We start from the raw sequence: 16,624 nt of genomic DNA, 5'->3' as shown, positions 1-16,624 counted from the left end.
TTGGAAGCACTTGGTAATTGAGAATGTTTTCATGTATTAGCTTCGTTGTCTAGTTCCGTCGAGCCTTGGCCGACCTCTGGTGACATTCTTGATCTGATTTCTCCAAACTACCTTATCCTGCACTACAGGGAGTTGCAGAAGCATGGTGCTGGGAAGTGTGTGGTGCCTCCTCGTGTGGCACAACTACGAAGTAAACGTCGCTCCTTGAAGGCCAAGATGCTCGGTTATCCAGAGGAGACGCTTTCTTCCAGCAGGTCTTTGATTATGACGTGTTGTACATTCGCTCCACAAGAGACTGCTTTGAGCTTTTGAAAGGTTCTTCCTAACCATTGTCTGTCATCTGCTGCTTTTGGGGTGTAAATGCTCTTCCGTTGTGTTGTGCGAAGTCGAGGCTCATGAATGAACGAGGTGAGAGGGTAAATGGCAATGCACTGACAGTGGAGCAGTGGGATAACAGAATGGTTGCAACAAGGGGGATAAATGAACTGCAGAAGGAGAGATCAGATGGGAATAAACGGAGCAACCTTCAATTTGATGGGGGAAGAGGTGGCAGATTAAAAAAAAAAAAATAAAAAAAAAATAAATCCTTTTTTTTTTTCTTTCCACTATCTGTGATGTTTCCTTTACCTCTCTCTTCATTGAATTTGCTTTCTTTTTCCTCCTCACCTTTGCGTCTTCCTTGAAATTCGGAGATGTGCCATAAAATACCGTCCCAGGTTCATTACTGTGAATGGTCTTGTTTTAGAGGTTGGCAGAACTCCGCAGCTCAAACCTTCAAAAATTGTATGAAACCCTTGCATGGGATGGTTATTACAAGATAAGGTTGCACACAGTTCTTTGTAAACTACCAAATAACGCATCTGACTGCTGGAGGTACTTTCCCAGTGAAACAACTTGTGTCTGGGAATTTTTTTTTTTTAATGCATTTGTTGTATATCGTATTTATGATGAGAATAACAAACAAAAGTAGTGATTTATACATGTGAGAAGATAGAGACCGTTTTTGCACTCACTTCTGATTAAACAATGTGTTTTGAATACATAATCGAGGCTCGTGGAAGAGTTAGTACACTGAACGGATCAGGACGCAAGAGTAGAGAGAGGGGGGAAACGCCAACGGTGGAGTTGAAGGACAACATAGAGGCAGATGAGACCTGGGAGGACACCGGACAAATAATGGGGGGCAGGAGGGGATGCATGGGGTGGACAAGTTGGATTCATGGAGGGAAAACTGGAAATTTGGAAGGAGGTGGGATTAGGGGTGGAGGTGAGGTTAAAGATGGAAGAGAAGATTATGATTTTGGATTGGGGATTTTCTGAGATGACGAACAGCTGGCTGCCTTGAAGACATGGAGGGAAAGATGATATTGAAGAGAATGTGGAGTTTGGTTTCACAGGTGGGAGAAAAGAGGAACTTAAATGAGTGGGGGTGAGCAGTGATCCTGAATGGTGGACTGTGTGTATGCCCTGCAGAAACCTGGAGGAGGTGGGGGTGGGGGGCAATGCATGGAAAGAGCAGAGGGTGCAAGACCAGAAAGAAGGTGGTAGAAGACAGAGAGACCACAGACCTGTCTGTGATGGCGTAGTGATAGGCCCATGGACTCGACTTCGTTGCGGGAGATTTCAATAATCTTAAAGGTCTTTGTTTCCACGGTGTCAAGCTGAGCAAGATTTGAGGCAGGAGGAGCCTCTCAGAGGGGAGAGCAGTACTCCATCAAGCTGTGGATGAAGGCCTTGTAGGTGGATAGGAGTTCCACTGTGCCAAGGAAGGACTTTGTATGACGGAGGATGCCCAGTTAGCGGCTGGCTTTGGAGGCCAACTTCAAAATGCTGTGGGTGGGAGTAAGTCAGTGGTGTGCGTGTCCGTTTGGGATCGGGGAGCATGTGGGGGGTGAGAATGACTGACTGACAAGGAGGGTCAGGGTTCATGGGTTAAAGGTCAAGGGGACTGGGAATGGAAGAAAAGTGAAAATAATGGGTAAAAATCAAGTGTCAGAAGATTAGCAAAATAAATTAACGAAGCTTTAAAAGTGATACAAATTAAAAATATGTAAATTTATATATATATTTAGTGCAGAAATACAATTAAAAAAAATTTAAAAACCAACAATAATTTAAATGAAAGGATATGGAGAGAGAGAGAGAGAGAGAGAGAGATAGAGATAGAGATAGAGATAGAGAGAGAGAGAGAGAGAGAGAGAGATAGAGATAGAGATAGAGATAGAGATAGATGGAAAAAGGGAGAAGTACCATTGTGATTAATGTGTGCACAACCCACAACCCTTCTTCCCTCTGCACTGCCCTAAACCCCAACCCCTTCACTCCCTCATCCTATATGAATTAATGTGATTCTCATTTTCTGTCTTCGTAATTTTGTTCATTTCACTTTTTTATGTTTACTATCAATTTCATAACCTATACAGGTGTCGAAGCTCGTGGAAGGGCACCTATTAGTGTTCACCACTCTGCTTTTACAGCAACTGATGGGACTATTATGCTTGGTCCACCCTTGATGCTTCAGCTGAGTGCATAATAAGTTATGTGGCATTGTATTTCCTAAAAACAGATGTTAAAATTCAAAGAAGGTTTACTCGTATCAATGATCAAAACTCTCGTGCTATTTGAGCGCAAGCGTGCTGCTGAGCCCTTTGTGTATTGCAGTGAGGATGAAGTGGATGGTCAGAAAACCCATAACTCGAGTGTTTACCAGCACCTCTCGGCAAGTTCACCCATCAAACGCTTGTGAGTTACAATGATAACATGGTGGTGCTTGCCTAATGAGTTTTCTTCCATTGTGATGAAACGAACAAAATTGATTTGGTGTGAGTGTGTGTGCTAATGAGGTGATTTAAATCGGTCAACAAGTTCTCATATTTGGGATCAGTTATATCTTCATCTGGGATAATGGACTAAGATGTGGAGCAACAAATTGCATAGGCCTCTGAGGCCCTTCACAGTGGGTAGGTGTATGGCAGAAGCTTAAAGTGGTGACTTGGTGAAGACTGATGCTCAAATGCCCCAAAGACTACACCCATCCTAGGATAGTAGTGATTTTGGGCAGATAGTATTTGCAGCTGAGAGTCTGCAAGATCGCATTAATCTAGGATATGAAGCACGGCGAACCAAACTTTTCGTAGTGCCGCAGCATAAATCCATCCATGATGCGACAGAGCCAGCCTCGAGGAAATCTCCAAGAACGTGACACATCAGCTCCTCCACAATCTGGTATGCCCAAGAGAGACCAGGCATAAACGTGAATCTCATGGAATGAGGTGACAACACAACATTTCGAATCCTTCGCAACAGATATCGGTGAACACGGTGAAAATCCGGGATCAACCACTGGGATTTTTTTGATGAGGGAAGAGGGTTAACGTACTCCACACGGACACCAAAGTCATCAAATTTAACATGCACGCCGATTCCTCAAACTTGGCTTGACAGTCGACAATACATGGATGGTCAAACTGGGGGGAGATGACCCTTGCGCTGTGAGAGCTGAGTCTGACCCACATTAACAGTGGCACAGATGTCCCCAATAGCGTCATTGTAACCAAAGATTTTAGTGTTGAAAATGATGAGAACTCGCGTTGAAGAGCGATGAACTTCGTTCTCATACCAAGATGTTGTCAGGTTCAACGCGGATAGTGTTAACGCAAGCGTGAGGTGCAAGTAGGCAAAACAGGAGGCTGGCTTGTGACTTGAGGGACTAGAGCAGCATGCGCGACACCAAAATAGTAATGCTGCTTGATAGTGATGGGGCTTATAATAGAGTTGGGAACACAACGGCATACACTGCACACGATGTTGGGTTGAGGCCACACCTGCGTGGGCAACAAGTTGCATGCATAAGGGGATCCTGGAGTGGGCTTGATGGCGATGTCCGAACATGTCATGATGGTGGGGACATCCAGAAGGAGAATTTCTTTTTGAGACCAGGAGGCCAGAGTTGCACAAACGATGTTCATCTCAGCACCACTATCCAGCAGGAGGGTTATAGCATGCTCGTTGTAAAAGGCGAACAGAACAGGTGAGTGGTTGGTACACACACACACGCACATACACGTGCACACACGTGGGTAGGAGTGTCCACAGGTGACAGGTTCATGGTCGTCAAGCTCCCTGTCTGGGAAAGTCGTGGTCGGGGTCCACGTTGCGATTCTCACGCGTGAGAAGAATAACTTGTCCAAAGCTGGGAGAAACCGACAACTTAGGAAATGCCCATCAGGAGGATCTGCCTCTTTGCACAAGGGGCAGGATGGAGATGATTGTTTTCCAATGGGTCTAGATGGCTGTGATGAAGGTCAATTCAACCACTCCTAGGGTTTGCAGAGTGTTGTGTAGAATACCTTGGTCACAGCTGACCTCATGACCATGGTGTTGCTCACAGAAGCAATCTCAGAAGTCGTGAGTCCATGGCCAGTGATATCTCGGTTTAATTGAGGCTAATGTTCGAGATGTCAACTCGGTCCCAGAGCATTGTATGACCAGCTGGGGCAGATCTGGGTGAAGCCATGTTAGCACAATGTTTTCCAGCACTCACTATGATGGGTTATTGGGACATCCGTTGTTGATGAACGCATTGAGTCTCAGGTACAACTCCTCAGAGCGTTTGTCACTCCCAAGATGCGGGGTTTTTTGTTTGTTTGTTTGTTTTTTTTTTCGTATATACTGTCTAGGAAACGTAGAAGCAAAACAGCTGTTCACCAACAACATTCGTTGTATAAACGTCGAAGCAAAATTGAGGAAACGAGCTCCTGATGACTGGAAACCAAAGTGCATATGAATGGCCTGCCATAGTGAAGCCAGTGAGGTGGAGTTGTTCACAATTGTGGATCTGGAGATGACAGGACAAAAATTGGCGATTTGTCCAAGCAGTAGTATGACATGAGCTACCTTCTGTTGTGCTGTCCGGCCATTCAGTGTCCACACCATCGTCTGCAAAGCCATTAAGCGAGAAAGCAGCAAACTTCTTCGCCAAATTGACACTATATAAAAGGAATGGAGCAAAGTTTGAACCCGATGATAAAACGTAAAATATGTTCTCTCGTCGGATTTCGAACGATATCGGTTTTGGCTTTGGATAGACAACTGTTTCGGCAAGCGACTGGAGGAGGCCATTTTTGAACGCTGTTGTTTCAATCATTGTTAAACCAAAACCTTCACTCTTTCATTCCTCTTTTTTTCCCACCTCTGGAACAAACTCCCACTCTTCCCTCCATCCCGTCCATCCATTGGGACCATACTCTGTGCAGAGCGTTGGTGCAGCCAAAGCAGTCTCCTTGCCTATTGGGTACAATCGTGGACGGGTCGCCAATCTGACACAGTATAACAACAAGCTGGCACTCATTTTGCCGACCTCGGAAGGATGACAGGCAGAGTCAACCCCATCTGGTATTAATTCAACAGCAGAGTGGGATTGTAACTCAGGATCCTGGGAACACAAGCCAACCACCCTAACCATTAAGCCAACACCAGGCATACTGTTCAATCCAGGTCTTCAAAACAGCTGTTCACCACCACCTCTTATCTTCCCCCATCCAAAACCATGATCTTTTCTACCCCCGTTAATCCATCCCATACCCACCTCCTTCAAATTCCCTGTTTTCCTTCCTGAAAGTCCCTGTAGTGTCCATCTTGTTTACCCCATGTACCCCATCCGATCCCTCTCCCTTCCACAGATCTCATGTCTCTCTTCCCTTCTGTTTTGTGCTTGTCTCCTGTTAGCTTTTATATGGGCCTTGACTTTGTATACAAAAATAAAAGGACACAAAGTCTGTCCTTTTGGCCAACCATCACCCACCTGGTTTATTCTGAATACCATGAGAAAAAGGCATGAGACGAAACTCTGTCATCACGTCAGTACTGGTTAAAGAGATACCACATGGTCAGGTTCAGATCAAACTGGAACTGCACTCGGTGGAGTGCTTACCTCCACCAGGCTGAACAGTTTCCGTTTTACATCCAGATGGGCTGGATCTGGATCCGGACCTGAACCGAAATCAAATCTGCGTGTTCTTGTCATCCAACCAACCCATTGACCAAGTTTTGTCATAAATCGTCCACAACTTTTTGAAACATTATGATCCATATCGTTTTTGGCCCCATCTCTCAATGGTGAAGAATGGCTCATTGAGTTTAAAAAAAAAAAAAAAATTATCGTCTCCGGATCTTCACCACAATAGATTACATTTGTCCTTGTCACACACCCAACCTGTCCACCAAGTTTCGTCCACATCCGTTCATAACTTTTAGAGATTGCTCGTTTGGCTCTGAATCGGATGACTGGTGTGAACATAACCTCCGTCCACCTTTGGTGGTGGAGGTAATTAGGTTTACCGAGCAGCGAACCCCACTTGGCCCACAATGGTGAGCACACATTCCACATGCCGCAAGCGCTCTCCACCAGAACATATCAGTCAAACGACCAGCCCAGACTGGTGGATTGTACAAATATCAACATTAAAACCACTTCAATATCTGTCACTTGGGTGTCGTTATTATTAGCTCACCTGGACTTTAGTGAGGTGAACTTGTGCGATTGAGCAGTGTCCGTAGGTAGGCGAGTGAGTTGGTGAGCAGTAAACACTTGTCATTATCGCTTGAACCAAACACACGATGTTGATGAAAATTGGCCACAACCTTCATATCTGATGCCTAACGAAGGTGTATTGATCACATCAAAATCTGTGCTCATTAAGGGGGTTTATAGGGGTACCCCCCCACCCACTCCCTCCTCCAAATAGGTATGTACTCTCTTCTCTTCCAAAGTTTGTTCACTATGTTAAAAAAAAAAAATTGGGGTCTGAGGGGGTCTGCGGGGTGGGTGGGAAGGGGGGGGGGTTGAGTGACTGATGCTCCAGGAAAGCTTCAGGAGTGTGTGTGTGTGTGTGTGTGTGTGTGTGTGTGTGTGTGTGTGTGTGTGTGTGTGTGTGTCTCTGTCTGTGTGTGTGTGTGTGTGTGTCTCTGTCTGTGTGTGTGTGTGTGTTGTTTTCTTTTTGTTGTAAAAGTGATGGGTTAATTGTACAGTAATTGTATCCTAATTAATGTCAGCATAAGTGTTTGTAAACCCCAATTAGCATCGACCAGAATCGGATGTATGATTAGATTCCCTGTCGCCCTTTATCATTGTGTTGCTCTTTTCCATCTCCCATCTGTGTTTTATCTTAAATCATCCCGTTGTCCTTTCCTCACACATCTGGTGATGTCTGTGCCTGCACTACTGTTCTTATCCCCCCTCCCCCCTCTCAGTGAATTTTAGTTTATGAAGTGTTATATTGAATTGTGGTGATTGTGGTGCACGTTTAAATGGACAAATGGCCTGCTCCTGCATCCAAGTTCCTTGTTTGTCAAATTCCCGTGTGTGCTCACACGTCCTTTGTCCATTTACCCCCCCCCCCTCTTCCCTTGTCATGTCTGTTAGTTCCTGCTGCTCTCTTGTTGTTAGCTTCTCACCTCACGTCTGTGGGCTCTTCCATGAACTTTTCTCTCTCTCTCTCTCTTAAAAAAAAAGACTTTTTCTTGGTTTTCAGTACTTCATTCAATTGGCTTATAATGTACGACCCGATGGTGAAGCTGTGCTAGAAATGGTGCAAATGATTGCCATTGTACTTTACTCTTGCTGTCGTGATATAAATTGTAAGCTGTTGTATCGATTTAAAAACAAAATTCACTGATTGAGCTTTTTGTGGTAGATTTTCAATGATTTCAAGAGAACATGGAAAACATGATTCTGGCTCACAGCTTCAACAAGAGCCTGGGACATCACTACTGAAAAAGGAATCTGTTGGAGCTGAAGACTCGCATCCTGCCACCTCTGCTCACCCTGATGGTGGGTTGGCCAGCTGAGTCCACCTATCCTTCTCTTCAACAGTGCAGACAACTACTAATGGACCAAAACCTCCTGAACTGTTGTCATGCATATTAACTATCAACTCTGCATTGACATTTTATGCATCACATCATTTAAAATGGTTAGCACCTCTTTCCTTACGGCATTCAAACGCTGCTTATCATATGCACTTGTCTTGCTTTAAGCATTTTAACAAGCACTTGATCCTGGTTCCCTGCAAAAACCTGACATTTGAGGTTCGGCTCAAATTTTTACTGCAGCTATTCTTGGAGACGTGCTATTATGGATCGAGGAAATCCGCATTTTAATCGTGTTCATGTGAAAAATAAATTTATGAATCCCTCTGAAATAAATATTCGAGTTGCTTTCCTTGTCAGCAAAGATGACCAACTTTAAAATAATCGAAAGCTGATGTTCAATGGATCAATAATTTAGGCTGAAATATTTAATACTAGTAGGAGGCGTCAACAACTATCCTTGACCATGTTGTGGAACGTTAACTGAGGCCCTCACTTTGTTTTACTTTCGCCCTCACTTTTTCACCTCTATTCGCTTTAAAAAAAAAAAATTCTTCTTTTTTTTCTGCAACTGCTTGACAAACTTTCAACATAAGAGTGCCGACCTACCTCTGGATATTAAAAAAAAAAAAAAATTACATGATTGGATGTAAAATGTGGCCGGTGTTCCACAAGGTCTGTTTTCTGCAGGCATGGATTGCAGGGTGTTCCACGTGCATATTTCTAAACTACAAACGAGATTCTCAACGGCGGAGGGATAGAAGCAGCAAAAATGCAGATGGCTTTTCCTGTCATCGAGCCAGAAAGCTGGGAGCAACAATTCACATTTATCGCCGCATCTGATACAATTTTAAATGCTCTATTGGCCACACGGTGCTCCATTTTAAACTGTTTGTTCGAGATTAAATATTAATTTTTATATATATATATTTATGCCGAGGGTCCGTAATAAGTTTGTCATGAAGGTATGTGGCTCTTTCAAAGTGCCAAGCTTGCTGCCTGTGCCATACAAGGCCACCTTCATACCTGGCTTTGTCTGACTCCACTTGCGTGGCCAATGTTATGCTATTGTTATGGTTCTCGGAACTGTGTGCATACAACATACAGTTGTCCTGAGTCAGTTATTCCATTAATATACGTGCAGATAGATCCCTACCTTTTGTCTAGCGGGACAGCACGGGGGTGCGTTGTGATGGGCTTCAGTTAGGTTATAAATCATTTTTTCCCTTTTATTTTATTTTACAATTTCGTGTGTCCCCAGCACCCTTATTGTCTTTGTTCGGCTAACCTGTCAAAACTGTCAATTCCCAATCCCTAAGATCCCTTTGGAAAGGATTGAGGAAGAGACAAGCAAATGTCTCGAGGCCCAATGTAGCCTCAGAACCACTCCCACAGGTTTCAGAAATTTCAAGGTGAGTCCAGCGGCTTACGAACAGCGAAGGGATGGATGGTGCGAAGGGGTACACATTTCCTATCTATCCGAGCATTCATTAAACGTTAATCTATCCCCGGGGCTTTTCAACACGCCTGTCTCTTTAAACTATCGGTTCTAGCAACCACCATTCCCGTAACTTGTGTTGGTGTTCGTTATTAATTTGGGCCTGGCCTGCAAATTTTCTCTCGTGCTCTTGCACAATTTCGTGGCTGGGCAGCGTGGCTCAATTGGCAGGTCTTCCTACCTGCCGAACTCGATCTTCGGCACCCTCGGGTTGCTGAGGCTGTCTCCGAGCCTATGAACTCCTTATGAATGTGGGGAATGCCCTTCCTGACATTTTCCCCGTCGATGCCCACGTGGCATTTTGGTGCTCCGGGTCCCTTTTCTGTGGGTACCCGTGCCCATTACACTAACTCGGTCGCTTGGATCCATGGCCGACGACTTCGGTGCCCTCCACTCAGTACGCATATTTCACCAGCCACGCTCCCAGCCGGTCAATGGTCCTGCACCTGCCAAAAAGGTTTCGTGCCTTTGTTCAACACTAACGAACAAGGACAAATGTGTCCAAGAGCCGCGTCCTAAAGGTTTTGTCTTCACCAGGAGAAGAAGAAGAAGAAGAAAAGAAAAAAAACCAACAACAACTTCCGATATTTCGTCACGTGCTTTGACGGAGCCAATAGCGAGACCCGTCTTGGACGATCGTCGTCCATGATGAGAAAATAGTGTATTTACGAAATAACTACACATTAAATGGAATAATCTTTAAATAGTAACGTGAACTTTTCAAAACTTTAAAGCAAATGTCCGAATATATTTAAAAGTTCATGATAGACGCTCTCAAAAGGCACCCTCAATGCGAGGATGTGTACAGGTGTTTAGTATTTAAGGAGATCCGGATCCTGTATATAAAAGAGCCGAGTCCTAAAGGTTTTGTCTTCACAAGAAGAACAAGAACGCGGAGCTCTCTTAGAGCCACGTCTCGCCTAAAAACTGACATCCTTTAGGTTAATTTAACTAACCCCGGGTTCCCTTGGGTGAGATTCACTCCTCCCCCCAATCATTCATTCGCACCATGCATTCCACATTCACTCCATTCACACTTGGGACCGCTGACCCACGTTCACTCAAATTTACAAGCAACTTACAAAAACGGACACAGTGCAGACTTGACGTGACATTAATAAAAGCAATAACAATCATAATGAAGTTCTTATACAGGCTTATCTAATGGACAGGCACCACACACTCAGACAAAATAAACCCAATGAAAGGCAAAGCACCTTTGCAGGCAGGGAGGGAGGGAGTTAAGGTCACAGTTTTTGGTACCTGAGCGTTTTGGGAGAAGGGATGCTCCGTGGTGTGGCACCCGACAAAAGCTGTGCAGTTCGGTCCACAGCCACACGCGTGGTGATCGTGTCTGGCGGAGGCCAAAGAGGCGAGACATGAGCAGTAGGCAGGACCAGACAAGAGGTTTGGTCGAGGTCGTGTGTGCGGGGACCAGTACGCGGGCTGTCGAGGCGAGATGTAAGCAGAGTCAAGCAGCCGGAACACCTTCACAACAACTCGCAATTCTCTTCAACCTCTCCAACAATTCCCTGCAATTCTCTCCAACCTCTCCAACAATTCCCTGCAATTCTCTCCAACCTCTCCAACAATTCCCTGCAATTCTCTTCAACCTCTCCAGCAATTCTCTTCAACCTCTCCAACAATTCTCTTCAACCTCTCCAACAATTCCCTGCAATTCTTTTCAACCTCTCCAACAATTCCCTGCAATTCTCTTCAACCTCTCCAACAATTCCCTGCAATTCTCTTCAACCTCTCCAACAATTCCCTGCAATTCTCTTCAACCTCTCCAATAATTCCCTGCAATTCTCTTCAACCTCTCCAACAATTCTCTTCAACCTCTCCAACAATTCCCTGCAATTCTCTTCAACCTCTCCAACAATTCCCTGCAATTCTCTTCAACCTCTCCAACAATTCCCTGCAATTCTCTTCGACCTCTCCAACAATTCCCTGCAATTCTCTTCGACCTCTCCAACAATTCCCTGCAATTCTCTTCGACCTCTCCAACAATTCCCTGCAATTCTCTTCGACCTCTCCAACAATTCCCTGCAATTCTCTTCGACCTCTCCAACAATTCCCTGCAATTCTCTTCGACCTCTCCAACAATTCCCTGCAATTCTCTTCGACCTCTCCAACAATTCCCTGCAATTCTCTTCGACCTCTCCAACAATTCCCTGCAATTCTCTTCGACCTCTCCAACAATTCCCTGCAATTCTCTTCGACCTCTCCAACAATTCCCTGCAATTCTCTTCGACCTCTCCAACGATTCCCTGCAATTCTCTTCGACCTCTCCAACGATTCCCTGCAATTCTCTTCGACCTCTCCAACGATTCCCTGCAATTCTCTTCGACCTCTCCAACAATTCCCTGCAATTCTCTTCGACCTCTCCAACAATTCCCTGCAATTCTCTTCGACCTCTCCAACAATTCCCTGCAATTCTCTTCGACCTCTCCAACAATTCCCTGCAATTCTCTTCGACCTCTCCAACAATTCCCTGCAATTCTCTTCGACCTCTCCAACAATTCCCTGCAATTCTCTTCGACCTCTCCAACAATTCCCTGCAATTCTCTTCGACCTCTCCAACAATTCCCTGCAATTCTCTTCGACCTCTCCAACAATTCCCTGCAATTCTCTTCGACCTCTCCAACAATTCCCTGCAATTCTCTTCGACCTCTCCAACAATTCCCTGCAATTCTCTTCGACCTCTCCAACAATTCCCTGCAATTCTCTTCGACCTCTCCAACAATTCCCTGCAATTCTCTTCGACCTCTCCAACAATTCCCTGCAATTCTCTTCGACCTCTCCAACAATTCCCTGCAATTCTCTTCGACCTCTCCAACAATTCCCTGCAATTCTCTTCGACCTCTCCAACAATTCCCTGCAATTCTCTTCGACCTCTCCAACAATTCCCTGCAATTCTCTTCGACCTCTCCAACAATTCCCTGCAATTCTCTTCGACCTCTCCAACAATTCCCTGCAATTCTCTTCGACCTCTCCAACAATTCCCTGCAATTCTCTTCGACCTCTCCAACAATTCCCTGCAATTCTCTTCGACCTCTCCAACTCCCTGCAATTCTCTTCGACCTCCTCCAACTATTCCCTGCAATCCTCTTCGACCTCTCCAACAATTCCCTGCAATTCTCTTCGACCTCTCCAACAATTCTCTTCGACCTCTCCAACTATTCCCTGCAATTCTCTTCGACCTCTCCAACTATTCCCTGCAATTCTCTTCGACCTCTCCAACTATTCCCTGCAATTCTCTTCGACCTCTCCAACTATTCCCTGCAATTCTCTTCGACCTCTCCAACTATTCCCTGCAATTCTCTTCGACCTCTCCAACTATTCCCTGCAATTCTCTTCGACCTCTCCAACTATTCCGTGCAATTCACTTCGACATCTACAACTATTCCCTGCAATTCTCTTCGACCTCTCCAACTATTCCCTTCAATTCTCTTCGACCTCTCCAACTATTCCCTGCAATTCTCTTCGACCTCTCCAACTACTCACTGCAATTCTCTTCGACCTCTCCAACTATTCCCTGCAATTATCTTCAACCGCTCCAACTATTCCCTGCAATTCTCTTCGACCTCTCCAACTATTCCTGCAATTCTCTTCGACCTCTCCAACTATTCCCTGCAATTCTCTTCGACCTCCTCAACTATTCCTGCAATTCTCTTGACCTCTCCAACTATTCCCTGCAATTCTCTTCGACCTCTCAATACTCTTCCTGCAATTCTCTTACCTCTCAACTATTCCTGCAATTCTCTGACCTCTCCAACTATTCCCTGCAATTCTCTTCGACCTCTCCAACTATTCCCTGCAATTCTCTTCGACCTCTCCAACTATTCCCTGCAATTCTCTTCGACCTCTCCAACTATTCCTGCAATTCTCTTCTCTCTATTCACCTGCAATTCTCTTCCGACCTCTCCAACTATTCCTGCAATTCTCTTCGACCTCTCCAACTATTCCTGCAATTCTCTTCGACCCTCTATTCCATTCTCTTGGACCTCTCAACTATTTCCTGCAATTCTCTTCGACCTCTCCAACTATTCCTGCAATTCTCTTCGACCTCTCCAACTATTCCCTGCAATTCTCTTCGACCTCTCCAACTATTCCTGCAATTCTCTTGACCTCTCCAACTATTCCCTGCAATTCTCGACCTCTCCAACTATTCCTGCAATTCTCTTCGACCTCTCCAACTATTCCTGCAATTCTCTTCGACTCTTCTCCAATTCCCTATTCCCTGCAATTCTCTTGAACCTCTCCAACTATTCCCTGCAATTCTCTTCGACCTCTCCAACTATTCCCTGCAATTCTCTTCGACCTCTCTCCAACTATTCCCCTGCAATTCTCTTCGACCTCTCCAACTATTCCCTGCAATTCTCTTCGACCTCTCCAACTATTCCCTGCAATTCCTGCAATTCTCTTCGACCTCTCCAACTATTCCTGCAATTCTCTTCGACCTCTCCAACTATTCCCTGCAATTCTCTTCGGACCTCTCCAACTATTCTGCAACTATTCCTACCAATTCTCTTCGACCTCTCTTCCCTGCAATTAAACCTCTCCAACTATTTCCTCTTCGGACCTCTCCAACTATTCCTGCAATTCTCTTCGACCTCTCCAACTATTCCCTGCAATTCTCTTCGACCTCTCCAACTATTCCCTGCAATTCTCTTCGACCTCTCCAACTATTCCCTGCAATATCGACCTCTCCAATTCGACCTCTCCAACTATTCCTGCAATTCTCTTCGACCTCTCCAACTACAATTCTCTTCGACTTCTCCAACTATTCCCTGCAATTCTCTTCGACCTCTCCAACTATTCCCTGCAATTCTCTTCGACCTCTCCAACTATTCCCTGCAATTCTCTTGCCCTGCAATTCTCTTCGACCTCTCCAACTATTCCCTGCAATTCTCTTCGACCTCTCCAACTATTCCCTGCAATTCTCTTCGACCTCTCCAACTATTCCCTGCAATTCTCTTCGACCTCTCCAACTATTCCCTGCAATTCTCTTCGACCTCTCCAACAATTCCCTGCAATTCTCTTCGACCTCCCCAACTCGGAGATCCGTTCTTTATACAGCCTGAAGCTCGGGGAGAGCCATGGCGAAGCCGTCATTGTCCAATCTGAGCATCCCGATTGGACCGGGCCTTCACGTGGTGCGCCTTTCTGGGTGGAGTTTCGGCCAGACACTGGTAAGGCCCGCCCACACCACACGTGTCTGGGTTTGGGAAGGTGGATGCCGACGTGGAACCCATAGCGAGCGTTGGGATTTTTCCTCAGAAAACGAGTGTTCGGGATACAGTGGGTAGCCGCTGGTACGGTGTGGCCAGAGAAACGAGGGGAGCAAGTGAGGCAGATTTACCTCAGTAGAAGAGTGGGAAGTGGAATGGAGGGGATAAAATAAAAGGGAAAAAATGATTTATAACCTCACTAAAGCCCATCGCAACGCACCCCTGTGCTGTCCCGCTAGACAAAAGGTAGGGATCTATCTGCATGTATATTAATGGAATAACCGACTCAGGACAACTATGTTGTATGCATACGGTTCTGAGAACCGTAACACTATCATTGGAACAGTCTCCTCTCCTCTTCCAATTGAGGCTGATTGTCCCAAGTCAGTCTTGGGTCTAGTCCTTTTCCTCATCTCCTTAAATGATCTCTGATTCGATGGGAAATCCTCCAGTCCTCTGTTCTCCATTGCACGGCCCGCGGGCCACTGGCGGCCCCTGGTGGTCTAAAGTGGGGCCCTGACGTGTGGCCTGTAATACGCAAACGTGAAAACATCCCTCCGTAATCCGCCGAAAATGCTATCAATGAGTTGACTTCTCCTTCTGGGACCGGACAGACAGCATCAGCCATAGACTATTGTGAAATTTCAAAATTATATTTCTTAACAGCAAATAAAATAAAGTCGGGAGCGATCGGTCATGTTCTGCTTTTGACCGCAGCAATCTTGAGCGCCATTACACAAAAACACATGCCAACTCTAATGGCAAATACCCACCTGGAAGTAACCTTCGGAAAAATAAAATCGAGCAACTCACCACTTTGCTTGAAGGTCAGCAAACATTGCTTCAGAGATGTAGGTGTGTTGGAGAGAGTTTGACAGAAGCTTCATTTGAAATCGTGTGGATTTTATAATGTATGATGACTTCAGTAACAAGGACTCTACAGCTGTCTGGTACAACCATAATGAGAAGGGTGGAGGGAATGGCGACAGACATTCGGCAGCAGCTAACCGGAGGATATCTCGGCTGCGAGGTGTTTTTGCATAGCGTTGGACGAAAGCATGGATGTGTATGACATTGCACAGTTATGCCTATGGGTTCGTATCCCAAAGGAGGAATTGTTGTGCTTGATACCATTGAAAGGTCAGACCAGAGGGTAAAAATATTCTTAATGGCTTTCTGGACTTTTCTCCAAGAATGACTTGAACTAGTCCAATCTGGCATCTGCATGCATTGACGGTGCTTCAAACATGCGAGGATAGGAGAACGGCCTCACCGGTCTGATGAGAAGAAATACCCAAGTTTACAACTTTTCATTGCATCGTACATGATGAAGCACTCGTAGCTCAACTCAAATACTCTGAGGTGTGAAATGTGATGCAGCTGGTTGTCATGGTGGTCAATTTCATTGTGTCAAGAGCACTGAGTCACAGACAGTATCGAGCACGACTCGATGAGTACGAGACTGAGTACGGCGACCTGGTGATGCACAGCAAGGTTAGATAGTTGTTGCTTAGAAAAATACTGGAACGATTTTTGAGTCTCCTTCCTCAGATTTGAGAATTTGTTGAAAACAGAGGAGGGAGGTAGAGTTGGAAAACCCAGAGTGGGTAATAAAGCTAGCATTTTTGACCGACATCGCTTGTCACTTGAATGCGCAGAAACTCCAGCTGCAAGGGAGACTCTTTCAACTTCATTGAGAACCCGTTCAACGTGCCAGTGTCATCTCTGTCACCCGTCGTCATAGACCTCTGTTCTGACCGTGCAAAACTGGAGAGTGAAATCGTTGAGCTTCAGATAAATGACATCCTGTGGTCTGAACTTGTCAGGCGTTCATCATTTCTGGAACATATCAAGGGAACTATATTTCTCTGAGAGCTATGACTCGTATGGAGAGATAAAGGAGATACAGTGGATGTGATTTCACGTAAAAGCTGAAATTTGACAAAAATGGATATACAGTGGTGTTCGTTCATTTTTGAGCAGATTATTCATCATCTACATCAACGATTTGGATAGTGGGATG

General features: G+C 45.2%; 1 protein-coding gene across 1 annotated transcript in view; it reads left to right on the top strand.

The window, feature by feature from the left end:
- The window catches only part of LOC147011149 (RILP-like protein 1), a 34,785-nt gene extending 26,569 nt beyond the window's left edge, over window positions 1–8,216 (top strand). The window contains exons 6-8 of the mRNA XM_085859259.1: window positions 129–254; window positions 2,662–2,742; window positions 7,695–8,216. Coding sequence (XP_085715385.1) covers window positions 129–254; window positions 2,662–2,742; window positions 7,695–7,848 — 361 coding nt within the window. The 3' untranslated portion in view covers window positions 7,849–8,216. The remainder of the gene's footprint in view (window positions 1–128; window positions 255–2,661; window positions 2,743–7,694) is intronic.
- The last annotated feature ends 8,408 nt before the right edge of the window (window positions 8,217–16,624 follow it).

The sequence above is a fragment of the Eptatretus burgeri genome, chromosome 16, assembly GCF_056783735.1.
Source record: "Eptatretus burgeri isolate ZD-2024b chromosome 16, Ebu_testis_v1, whole genome shotgun sequence".
Lineage (NCBI taxonomy): Eukaryota > Metazoa > Chordata > Myxini > Myxiniformes > Myxinidae > Eptatretus > Eptatretus burgeri.
The sequence above is the reverse complement of the archived record's forward strand: the minus strand, read 5'-3'. Positions and strand labels throughout refer to the sequence as shown.